This window comes from Danio aesculapii, chromosome 4 (genome assembly GCF_903798145.1).
Source record: "Danio aesculapii chromosome 4, fDanAes4.1, whole genome shotgun sequence".
In the NCBI taxonomy this organism is placed as follows: Eukaryota; Metazoa; Chordata; class Actinopteri; order Cypriniformes; family Danionidae; genus Danio; species Danio aesculapii.
In genome coordinates, this window is record NC_079438.1 from 29,277,034 (window position 1) to 29,290,691 (window position 13,658).

Below are 13,658 nucleotides of genomic sequence, written 5' to 3' on the forward strand. Positions count from 1 at the left end.
GTGTTCAAGATTTGGGCAGAATTCTGCCGACAGCTGGGCGACTGCTAGCCTTTCTCATGGGCACCACCACAGACCAGTGGCCAGGCCGAGCAAGGTAATCTGTGGCTGGAGAGGGTCCTGCGTTGCATCCAGGGAACCATCATCTTGGATTTCTAGATTAACCATGGTCAAATATGCATATAGCTCCCTTCCCATCTTGTCTATGGGATTGTCTCCCTTTCAGTGCTGCTTAGACTACCAGCCCGCTCTGTAGACCGATTTCACGAGGCCGCAATTTTAAAAGCGAAATCAAGGTTGCATTGGAAAGAAACCTGGAAGTATAAGTTACTCATAAAGAGATTGTAATTTTGTTTGATGCCTAATCTGCTTTTAATTGTTTAAACTAAACTGAATGATATTAAAGTGATGTTTACACCATCTGCATTTTGAAATCGCAGCAACAGCTGGAGGTTTGTAGTCCACAGCATGTTGTTGCAATGTTTACAGTGCTGATTCTATACTTCCATGTTTTTTCCCACCGCAGCCTGGCTGTCGTTCTTTAAAATGATGGCCATGTGAAATAAGCGTTTTCTCTTCCCAAGAACCAGATTTCATTGTTCCCGTATGCATTCGTTTATTCAGAGATGCCTCCAGACATGGAGGATCACCAGAAAAGGACTGGCAATAGGAATGAAGCGTCTGCCCCATCTATACATGTGTGGTCAGAAAGTCTGGTTGTCTTCCAAAGACATTCCTCTCACACTTCCCTCACATACATTGCGACCCAAATTCATTAGACCATTTCCCATTATCAAGTTGCTCAGTTCAGTGTTGGTTCAACTCAAATTAATCTCTAAGTTTAAAAACATTCATCCGTTTTTTTCAGGTGTCTAAGATCAAACCCATTCTTCTCTCCCCCCTGCAGCCCATAACCTCTGCTCCTCTGCACTGGCTCCTGGATGTGGGGAGAGGTAGAGTTTATCAGTATCGGCTAGACTGGAAGGGTTATGGTCCAGAGGAGAGATATTGGATTCTGGCTCTAGATATTCTGGACCGCTCTCTCATTGATCAGTTTCATCAGGTCCATAGTGAGTCTAGGGGAATGCCAGGGGCCGTTCTTGAGGGAGGGGGTACTGCCACCGTACCTCACCCTTCTGCTCTCTCTTCCTGTTCTGGGTTACAGATTATCTCGTCATCTGCTTTTATTTGCAGTCACAGGAGCTCTCATTTCCCTTTTTCCTGTTTATACCACTTCATTTCCCTTAATGATTGTCAGTATGTTATCGATAGTTTGTGTGCATATTATTTTGTTACTCACCCTTTTATTTGTGTCTGGTTGCTATTTTTCCACAGCAGTTCCTCAGTGCTCACCCGACCGCTTGTTTAGTTTGATTTTTGCCTTTGCCGGGACTCACTCCTCTTTAAAGACTTGTTGTTTTTCTGCATTTGAGTCTGCTTTTTTTTATTTATTTTTTTTACTCATGACCCAAGTATTTTCTTTCTCATTTTTGTTTAAATGTCTTCTGATGTTGGCATGATGTCTAGCTTTTGAGGCTCTTTTGATCTACTTCACTTTGTCAGACAGGTCCTATTTAGGTGATTTCTTGATTGCGAACGTGTGTGGTAATAATCAGGTCTGGGTGTGGCTAAAGAACTTGAAGTCAGTGTAATAAATTAAAGTTATGTTTTAACGGAAAAAACATTTTCACACAAGGCTATGCAATTCAGTATTTTGTTTTCCTTTTAAGAATAAAAACCTTCATTTAAAAACTGCACAATGTGTTTAATTGTGTTATCTTTGACTAATGTTTACATTTGTTTGATGATCTGAGACCATAAAGTGTTAGAATTCTGCACTGCATTCGTTACATGCAGATTACTAACCTTTAGAACATTTGTCATTTAAACGTGCAGGTTTAAGGCTATATGCAGATGTTATGCAGATATTTTTTTCTGACAGATTTACCAGTCAGGCACAGAATGAGAAAGCATTCCCTAACTGCTTTACAAGTTTTACAAAAACATGTTGTTTTGTTGTGATTACGAATATATACAAATAAAAACTGTCCATTTACAGCTTTCAAATTTATGTCTCATCTATATGACCAAAATGATCTGGGATCAATCATAAGAATCTGCTTAAATGTGTATGTGTGTAATGGACCCCAGGAGGTTGATATGACAAGATTAATCTTAATATGATCTGCTATGTTTTTACATTTAATGTGCATCAAAATTAAGGTTTGTGTAGCCAATGTTTTTAGTGCCTTTTCACTTCAGCTTTTGATGAAAAGATGATTTACTAAAAAGATGATTTACTAAAAACTAAACTTTTTTTTTATTTCAGACCTAATTAAAGACTATGAGGAGAGTAAAGAAGAGGAACACAATGTCAAAATTGAGGACAAAGTTCATTTAAAGACTGATGGTATTTTAAAAGTGAGAGACAAGAGTTGTTTTACCTGCACTCGGTGTGGCAAGAGTTTCAGCCAATCATCATACCTTACTAAACATATGATGATCCACACTGGAGAAAAATCATTCACATGCCCTCAGTGTGGGAAGAGATTCAGCAAATCATCATCGCTTTATAGACACATGAATATCCACACCGGAGAAAAACCATTCACTTGCACTCAGTGTGGGAAGAGTTTCAGCCAAAAATCAATCCTTAATCAACACATGAATATCCACACTGGAGAGAAACCATTCACATGCACTCAGTGTGGGAAGAGTTTCAACCAATCATCAAACCTTAATCACCACATGAGGATCCACACTGGAGAGAAACCATTCACATGCCCTCAGTGTGGGAAGAGTTTCATCAAATCATCATCGCTTTATAGACACATGAATATCCACACCGGAGAAAAAACATTCACATGCCCTCAGTGTGGAAAGAGTTTCAACCAATCATCATACCTTAATAAACACATGAGGATCCACACTGGAGAGAAACCATTCACATGCCCTCAGTGTGGGAAGAGTTTCAACCAATCATCAAACCTTAATAAACACATGATGATCCACACTGGAGAGAAACCATTCACATGCCCTCAGTGTGGGAAGAGTTTCAGCAAATCATCATCGCTTTATAGACACATGGAGATCCACACCGGAGAAAAACCATTCGCATGCCCTCAGTGTGGAAAGAGTTTCAACCAATCATCATACCTTTATAAACACATTAGGATCCACACTAGAGAGAGATCATTCACATGCACTCAGTGTGGGAAGAGTTTCATCCACTCATCCCACCTTAATAGACACATGAAGATCCACACTGGTGTGAGAGAGTATATGTGCTTGGAGTGTGAGAAGACTTTTATTACAGCTGCAGAATTTAAACGGCACCAGAGGATTCACATTGGAGAAAAACCGTACTAGTGTTCACTCAGCAGTAAGAGGTTTACTCACTCAGGAACCTTGGAAACACATAAGTGGATTCACACTGGAGAGAAATCGTAGACATGATCAGTGTTTACAGAGTTTCACTCATTCGGGGCAGCTTAAGAAACACATGGGATGGTTTCTGGTATGGCGTCGACACGTGTAGCAGCATAGAAAGAGCGCTCCCATACACACTGGTATTAATCCTCCTTTTTACATTATATATGATAACCTAAACCATATTTAAATAACATGGAGGGGGACAAAAACAAAAAGGCTCGGACAAAACAACCATTAAAACTTGAAAAAAACGAGACCTCAACAGAAACGGAGCAGCAAGTTGGAGAATTGGAGGAGAACATTGCTGAGATGAAAGAAATGCTCGATCAATACATCCAAATTCAGAAAACTTACAAGAGAAACTGTTAGATCGAGAAACATGCTCCTGTAGAAATAATATTCAGATCTTTGGAACCCCGGAAGGAAGCGAATGGAATAATATCCAAGACTTGGTGGAAACGATTTTCATCACTCGACAAATTGGACCTTAAAATCCAACGTGTCACCGGGCACTCAGACCAAAACCACCCACTGACGCCACCCTAGATCAGTGGTGGTATTCTTCCTGGAATACAAAATGTAGGACCTGGTCCTCTGCTCTGCATGAAGAAAGTAATACATTGGAATGAAAAAAGGATTTTCTTTGACCAAGACTACCCACCTGAGATCCAACAGAAAAGATGGGCGTTCGCTCCGATAAGAAAAATTCTGAAAGAAAAGGGGATTAAGTTCCAAACGCCACCGCTGGCGAAACTTAGAATCTTTCTGGAAAACAGGCCCGTCATGTACAATTCGATGACGGAGGCATCAAGAGATCTGAAAGAATAAGGACTGATAAACAGCAAAGAAGAAACTATTATAGGAATCTCTGAGAAAGTGAAACAAAGACCTGGCAAAAGGTTGGAGTGACATCAAAGAAAAGTAAGGAAAAAATTTCAAAGGGACAACACTAGCTCCGTTTGAAAGAAGGTAAAACCTGACAGATCCTAACAAAGAACTCTGAGAGCCTGGTAAAACTTATTGACTTGATTCACCGATGATGGACATTTAAATCATTTGAATGAAGAATAGTATTTAACCAAACTGACCAACGACACAAGATGAACGATTGAAGCACACCAAGACTCATTGAGTATTTGAGTAACATACTGGTAGGAAGACAAAGGGATTCTAATTTATACACTTAAAATCCCTTGCTATAATTAGAAAGTAGAAAAATTTAACTTGAAAACCTTGTCAGAAATACAAGAATATAATATTGCCAGATATGGGGTTTGTTAAAGGAAGGATCAGAAAAGACTACTGATGGACTATGTCCAGAACATGGATCAGTGCATCATGGATCAGTTTCTTCCCCCCATTTCACAAGTGTAAGTACGTGCGATTAAAATTGTTGCCTTGTTTACTCTAGCTTGCATTTAGTTGTGTTTTGTTACTTGTAACCGTGTGTACTGTATCAGGTTCTCTTGTATTCTCATATCACGTGTAAAGCCACGTTGAAAACGTGACGCATGCCGATTTGTTTACGGATCTTCAGCTGTTCCTACACACGTGCAAAGGTCAAGTTTCAAAATAGTTCAGCTCAGGTTCGAGGTGAGGTGTCTAAATTGCACCCAGCAAGCTGAACTGGAGCTTTAGGCGAATGGTGATCACACCGGCCTCAACCCAAAAGTGCATTCTCTGTTTTTGAATGTTTTGGTGTTGTGTTCTCTGAGGAGAAGTGTAATGTGTGTGTGTGTGTGTTGTGTCCTCCGAGGAGGAGGGTTATGTGTGTGTGTGTGGTGTGTGTGTGTGTGTGTGTGTGTGTGTGTGTGTGTGTGTGTGAAAAGAGCAGGTAGAGTGTGACGGGCTAGGAGATCTCCTCCCCAGTTCTTGGAGTTTTTGCTCAATAAAATAGTTAGTCGTCAGTATTTTCAAGTCCATCGTCTGTGTTTACATTCACCCACTGAAAGCCAAAATCCACGCCTTACACTATGAAGCGTGTATGCACTGTGACTACTTTTATATTGTTGATTAGCTGCTGGACATTTCTTTCTGTCTCGCGCTGAAGGCTGTCACTGTCGACCAATCGCAGCAGGCTGACATCGGTCCAATCAGCGCAGATTAGCTTCACGCTAAGGAGGGGTTTTGGAACAAATGAATCGCTGAACGAATCATATGGGAGTCGCTGGGATAATTAGGTAAAAATAAATGCAGATTATAAGACCATGAAAGTGTTTTTTGACCTTGCATGCATATTAGACTGTTGTTGGAGACCCTTACAACCAAAATATGACCCTATTTCATTCGATTTAAGGTTTTCTTTTCCTCATATAATAATGGTTGTAAATGAGGAGTAATGACATTAATCTCAAATAAAATCAACTTCAAACTAATTTCTAAGATTACTGAAGTAGAATGACGATATAACCTAATTAAAGGAACTATCTACCAAGACGAAGTTACATTAGTTAATATAAATAGACCACCTGAAAAAGACAAAGCATTTCTCAAAAAATATTTACTATTATAGCCAAGGAGGCGTCAGGTACGTTGATCTGTGGGGGAGACTGGAATGTACAACTTCAGCCTGAATTGGACTCATCTTCTAATAAGCAAATCAGTCAAGAAACTAGACAAATAAGATATATGATGAAAGAATTAGGCTTAATAGATGTATGGAGAGACATATACCCTCTTAAAAAAGAATATACTTCTCTTCCGTCCACATGTCTCATTCTAGAATTGATTATTTTTATGTTTGGTCAGATCAACATAAAATAAAAGACTGTAAAATAGGAACAAGGGACATCTCAGACCATGCAGGAGTATGTTTAACAGTGTACCTGGACAATAAACCCAAAAAGACAATTTGCCGATTTAACCCTAATCATTTGAATGATTTAACATGTGTAGAATATGTTAAAAAAGAATTATTAGAATATTTAAAACATAATGATAATGGAGTGGTGTCACCTAGTATCCTATGGGATGCAGCTAAAGCGGTTATGTGAGGCAACCTTATAGTGTGGGGATCAAGGAAAAAAAACTGAATTATATAAATAATCTGAATATACAACTTAAAGAAAGATCCAGATATTTTAATAAAATCAAAGAAGTAAAGCAGAACTCAATAAAATATTCAACGAGCAAGTACAATTCAAACTTACATTTTTAAAGCTGAAATTTTAGGAAAATGATCCAAAGGCAAAAAGCTCCTGACATGGAGAATAAGAAAACAACAGGCAGAGAGGAGTATATTTAAAATCAAAGATCCCAAAACTAAAAAGAAATGCCATAAATTGGAGGAAACACAACAGGCTTTTCAAAAACATTATAAGGAATTATATACCTCAAAAGATAATATTGAACTTGAAAACATACAAGCATTTTTACACACATTAGATTTACCATCAATTAGATCAATACAAAATAAAACCCTAACTCAAAAATAACTATAGAAGAAATAAGCAACGCTATATCAAACTTCAAACATCTAAAGTACCAGGCATAGATGGCTTCTCTGCAGAATAGTATAAAATATTTAAAGAACAATTGATGTCAAGGCTTTTTGAATGCTTTAATCATACCTTACATGAGGACGACCCCCCCCCCCCCCCCCCCCCCCCAGATCCTGGAGAGAATCATATCTGTGATTACAAAAGAAGGAAAAGATCCACTAGAGTGTAATCCATATAGACCTATTTCAGTCCTAAATATTGACTGTTGACTCTATGCATCTATATTAGCTAAACGATTAGAGGACATTCTTCCAGACCTAACAGAGACTGATCAAACAGGTTTTATAAAACAAAGACAAACATATGATAATATATGGCGAGCCCTTCACGTAATAGATTATATATCCCATAACAAGATTAGCTCTCTCCTAAGTAGTCTAGATGCAGAAAAAGCATTCGTTTCGCTGAGTTGGGATTTTTTATATTTAGTTCTGCAACAATTTGAATTTGAGAATGACACTATAAAAGTTTTTAAATCTTTATATTTAACTCCTACAGCTAGAATTAAAATTACCAGAGATATTTCGGAACATATTATATATACAAGGGTGTCCATTAAGTCCTTCCTTATTTGCGTCATTTATTGAACCATTGGCACAACAGAAATAAGGGGAGAGAATATCTCAGAAATAATATCTGTTTATACGCTGATGATTACTGTTACTGTTACTTGCATACCCAGAATTCACCAATAACTAAAACTTGTAATCAATAAAACTATATACACCTGCAGCTATATGTTACAATACTTAGATTTCACTTGAATACAGAGACAATCTCTGTATTTACCTGAAATCTAAGTATTCTAACAGTTTTTACACTTTTGAGTTTTTCTCTTAGACTCCTTGGCCTCCATTACAACCACATCTGACTTATCTGATTGGTGTGACTTTTTGCCACATTGCACATTGACATCTGCATTCAGATGAGCTAGTCCCTCTGATTGACCCTCTGAAAACATTTCTACAAGGTACAGATCATCTGTGGAACACTCGGCCATGTCACGACTTGTTCCAGCCACATTTTCTTGTTGGTCAGCCAATGCGTTTTGTGCTACCCACAAACGCCACATCCATGACCCTCGCCACAAAATTTCACCAGTACACACATTGACCCTTCTCCCAGCAGCGTAGCAACAAGTGCATCTGAGTCAGGGGTGCCCTTGTTAGGGATGTTCCTCAATTTTTGCTTTAGAAAATCATCTATAGTGAAATTGTTCATTTTGCCACTGTCCTCAATTGTGAGAATGCCTCTTAATGCGGCAACAATTCTGGACATATGACAGCAGGCGTCACACTGCTGGCACCTCGTCACCGAAGTTCCCAGATTCACTTTTGGTAAAGCATGTTGTTTCGGGCAAAAATATTCTATTTTTACCTCAGCGGTGACAATGATGCCCTCCTTCCTTTCAAAGTTCTCCCTAATCTTTGCGACCGCTGTTAAATCGTCAGCACAAACTGCAATTGTAATTTGTGCTGTACTTGACAAGCACTTACAGCCGCCAAATTTCCGCACTGAAACATTTGTAAGTGTATACCACTTTCCAACATTAAGCAGTTCCCCACCCCAAACAGTCAGGAACATGCTGTATGTCGCATCAGCAACATCAGATGATCTAGTCATCATCTTTTGGCTGCTGCGGGTGTATGCGTCTCTACCTTCGTTTAACTGCAGAACCTTGATTTTGATGTTGACCTAAAACACAAAAACACAACCGACTTTTGTTACACAAAACATAAATTCATACAGCAACAACATAAACTTACACTAATATCACATTTTAATCATACAATTAATGTTACACTACTTACAAATGCTGCAATACATGTAATGAAAGTAGTGTTGATATTAAAAATTTAATTATCAATAAAACCTACTCAAAAGTTATAATTGATTCAGTGCTCAATTATAATTGCAACAATACAAAACAAATAAATGACCATTCAGACACATACTGAACTCTAAAATTTAGCAAAGCACTGTTAACTACTAGCTTCAGGACACTGCTTTTGGAAATAACAGGTGGGGTAGATAAGTGAAGGTGATTCCAACAGCAAAGCAGGGAAGAAGAAACAGTTATTACATTTAAGACACGAGAAGTAAAACCCAGATTTGGAATAACCTCTAAAGAAAGTTCAAATAATGTGTCTGCATTTATAAAGGAGAGTTAGAAGAGTTAGGAGAGTTAGAAAGTTAGAATGATTAAGGTTAATAATTGTATTTAAGGTTAAGGTCTGCTGACGTCAAAACAGCAGAAGCCGTTACTATTCACCAACGTCACTTTAGAGCTAGTGTTTGAATGATGTATTGTGTAAAGTGATGACAAAACAGCTGATTTTGCTGACTTTTTAAGATTATAAGGCTGAACTTGACATGAAATGCCCTCCGTCTACAGACATATCCTTTACAGTCTACAGTATTTCTCTGTTGCAATCGGAATATCACAATAATTAACCACCCGAAAAAAGCAACTCAATCACTACCAGACTGCTGTTGTGTTGCGATAAGGAGGGTGTGTTCTGGGGTGAGGTCTCTGATTAAACCTTAGAACCGGGATAGGAAAGTAAATGTATTAAAATAGTAACTGTCCTCCCTGCTGAACAATCCAGCTTAAACCAGCCTAGGCTGGTTTTAGCTGGTTGACCAGCCTGGTTTCAGAGGGGTTTTGGCCATTTCGAGGCTGGTTTTAACTGGTCAGGCTGGAAAATGACCAGCTAAATCTAGCTAAAACCAGCTTGACTAGCCTGGTTTAAGCTGAACATAGCTGGTTTTGGCTGGGCTGGTTTCCACGTGGATGTGCGCATGCTCGCTCTCTTGAAAGCGATATTGTTAGACCGCCCACTCTCTTTCAAATTAGTTACTGACCGTTCCCATGCTTTATTCGAAATTTAATCCCACACCGCAAGAAATCTGGTCGGGTTCCGCGGTACAGCAGCAGGAATGCAGACCTCTAGCTTGAATTAACCACGTCTCCCTTCTCCTTCAGTCTAAACCGGAAATACTGCCAAACTGCAGAGGTTGTGTTTTTTTTCGAGACCAAGTCACCTGGTGCGCATCTTGCCATCTTACCTCACCTTTCTCTCTCTAAATAATATTAAATATTTAATACTTGTCTCCTATATAAGTGCATTGCTTTTTATGACGGTATAACTGTATTGAAACTGACACCGTTGTTATTTTTAGATCCCGCTGTATACCATATTACTGCCCAAGCCTATTACACACACACTCACACACAGAGATTTTCCGTTTATGTATTGTGTTAATTTATGAATGTTGTTTGTGTTTATGTTGTTTGTAAGGACATTCTTCAGAGAGCTGTGTGATTTTCATATATAAAAAAGATTACTTAAGCATTCCATGATAAAATTTGAATACAAGATCTAGAGAACTGAACCATTTTGTTCTTTTTATTCTTGTGTATCCCATTGATTAAAGACGAGCATTACAAAGTGTCTTGTATTTATCTTCCTTTTATTTTCTTCGATTGTTTCCTTAAGAATCAATAAAATAACTTTTTCTGATAGATGTTTAATCATTATATAGCTTACCCTGTCTCCACCTGGGGCAGTATCTACACGTTTCCCCAGTGCTCTTTTAATTTCTGAAGCTGTAAAATCTACATACATACAACTATTTCCATTTATTTTATTATGCATAATATTTGGATTCATTTCCATAAACTCCCTTCTACTTTCTTCATACTCGTCCCCCAATTCTATACTATATAATCTTTGTAGAACATTTCCTAGCATATTAGCCTTTTCAATTTCTGAAATAGCAGTTACATCCTTCTTAATCAACACTGCTATTTGTTTTCTCTTTTTCCCTTTTCACTCATATTTTGTAACATTCTCCATACTTGATCTATGGTGGTATCTTTCCCCATCGTCGAGCAAAATTTTCTCCATCCCTCCCTCTTAGCAGTTTTAATCAGTCTCCTTACGTTAGCTCTTGCTCTCTTGTAAATCAGCATATTATCAAAGTTCATGTTTTTCCTAAGCTGTTTGAATGCCTTATTGCTTTCTTTAATTGCCTTGCTACACTCTTCTGTCCACCATGGAATCTTCCTCTTTTTTCACCTGTAGTTCTTATATGGATGTATAAATTAGCTGATTGTATTATTAAATCTGTCAGTGACTTGCATAATATTTTAACTGTTTCCTCTTTTACCTTTACTAAATTTCTTCACAGTATTTCTCAAATGCTACCCCATCTGCTTTCTCATATTTCCAGCAATTCTGTAGATATTGACCACTATTAAAATTCCTTACATTTAATTGACATATTATTGGAAATGATCACTTCCAATTGTGCTCTCACTTCATACTTTCCATTCACAGATTCAGCTATTTCATTTGAAATAAATGTTAGGTCTAAACATGATACTGTATTGTCAATTATATTATACCTAGTGCCTCTCCAGTGTTCAGGCAAACTAAGATCTTTCTTCCATAAATTGTTCTATTATTTCCCATTATCATCTATTTTTTTACTCCCCCATAACCAATGGTGAGCATTAAAATCCCCACACCAAAGTTCCTTTCTTCCTCTTCAACCTTTCAAGTGAATTGATTAAAATGTTTTTACACGGATTATAAAAGTTATATATTATCAGTGAATTTCACAATAAAAAACCTCAACCATCACACACTCTAATCCTCCACCTCTCCCAGGACTCTGTACGTCATTTCATCACTTATAATGTAGCTACCCCTCCTCCTTGACTCCCTTCCCTGTCTTCCGTATCAATTCATAACCTTGTAAAACAAACTGAATATTTTTTTTAGGCATGTTTCCTGCACACATATTACATTTGGTTTATATTCTAACTCTAAACAAATTTTTTAAACTCTTGCCCATTCGCAATCAAACTTCTTGCATTCCATTGTAGAATACTTATAACCATTAAGCTAATCAGAAACTCGAGAAGCATCATTTATTGTTGATCGAGTGAGAATGTCATGAATCATATGGGCAGAAATTCCTGTAATTCCTAAAAACTCTGCTGCAGCATCTAGAATTGTTTTAATTTTAGCTGACCTGCTTGTCATTACAGCTGTTACATTAATCACTTCCACAATGAATACCAGAAACTTCTCTTCTGTCATTATGAAGTCTTCTTCCTTTATACATTTGTGATTACAATTATTTTCCCTTCTGTTTCCAGTCTCAGTATTCATTTCCAGTTGTTTTCATTGGTCATCACTTCCTCCACTCTTATCTTCTTTTTCTGGCAGGTCTTGACTGCTTCTGCATATAAAACTTTGTGTTCCATCTTGAATTTCTGTACCTCTTTTGCTTTTATCTGAAGTTCACATCCTCCATATGTGGACCCCCACAATTGCACCATTTTAGATCATTTGTACATTTGTCATATTCATGATCTTCCCCACACTTCACACATCTCATCTTTCCTCTACATACTGCAGCTACCATGACCAATTCGCTGACACTTGTAACATCTCAGGGCTTTGGAATGTTTGAACTGTGTAGCTGATGTATCACATCTTCACCTTTTCAGGCATTTCTCCTTAAATGTCAGTAAAATGCTCATGCTTTCTTGCCTATCTCCATCTACATTTTTAAGAAATCTTCTCACATTGATTACTTTACCTGCTATTATATTTCCTCAATCTCTTCGTTGGAAATATGTGTTGGAACACCTGCAATTACCCCCTACTCCAATTTCTCTAGAACTTCATTTTCCTCCGTTCATATCTTTAATCCCAAGCAATTTATTCTTTGTGCAATGTCCTTAACTATTATTAGCACTCTTCCTTGTCCAGACATCTTGCCAAGCTAACCGATTAGCTGTTCCGATTAGCTTATCTATAGCCTTAGACAGCCCAATTGGGATGTAGATGTTGCCCTGTACCTTTGTCAAACGTCATCATTACTTTATATCCTGATATTTCATTTGTGTTTGATCTTTCCTATTATCTTTCTCACTCGTTTTAGTCTTTTTTAATTCCGTTAAGCACATTATGCGTGTCCTCATAGTCTTCCTGTTCTTTATACATGGCTTTTTTACGTCTAGAGTTTTTCTTTTGTAAAATACTCTGTTAAAGCCCATACTTTCATTTATCATTATTTTAAGCGATGACTGTTTATTTACTTAAAGTTATTATTTTTAAGAAATGATACAGATACCGCGAACTCCAACTTGTTTGTTGTCTCTGAATCTGTGACGTAACTTCCGCTTCCTCTCTGACCAAGCCAAAAAATCCACATGTCATCCCCCCTGCGGAGTTACATTTTACCAGAGTAATTTTACCTGAAGCAGTAAAACACTGGACAGAGAAGACAGAACAAACACATGCCCGGATAACCTCCTCCTCCTCTTCTTCTTCTTGTGTGGCGAGTTAGAGAGCAGCGTAAAGCTGAATACCGCCACCTGCTGTACTGGAGTGTGTATTATAATAATATTTTTACAGTTTGGTCAATCAGTTTCATAGAGCTCAATTTAGACGTCTAGTAAATAAAATGACTGCTTTCACTTATATACTCTAATCTTTCTTCATGAAGTCTAGCACAGCTTGTGTTGTGTTCCCCATGTGTGTGACTGCTCTGATGAGAACAGCACAGGCATTGAGAGGCTCAGGAGTTGTCCTGTTGTGTCGCTGCACTGATAATCCTCTCGTGCGTAACTGTAGATGAAAGCTTTGTGTCTCAGCGTCATGTTCAGGTGTCTGGGGAAGAGCAGGAAATGCTCAGAAACAAAGTCTC

The 13,658-nt window shown here is 37.9% G+C and overlaps 1 protein-coding gene across 1 annotated transcript; it reads left to right on the plus strand.

Annotated features, from left to right (window-relative positions):
• The first annotated feature begins 2,493 nt into the window (after positions 1–2,493).
• Positions 2,494–4,306, plus strand: LOC130222454 (gastrula zinc finger protein XlCGF8.2DB-like). The gene has a single exon (XM_056455023.1). The coding sequence runs from the start codon at positions 2,494–2,496 to the stop codon at positions 3,364–3,366; it is 873 nt and encodes a 290-aa protein (XP_056310998.1). The 3' UTR covers positions 3,367–4,306.
• Positions 4,307–13,658: the final 9,352 nt, after the last annotated feature.

Coding starts and splice junctions, on each gene's coding strand:
- LOC130222454 (XM_056455023.1), top strand. CDS start 2,494: ATGATGATCCACACTGGAGAAAAATCATTCACATGCCCTCAGTGTGGG.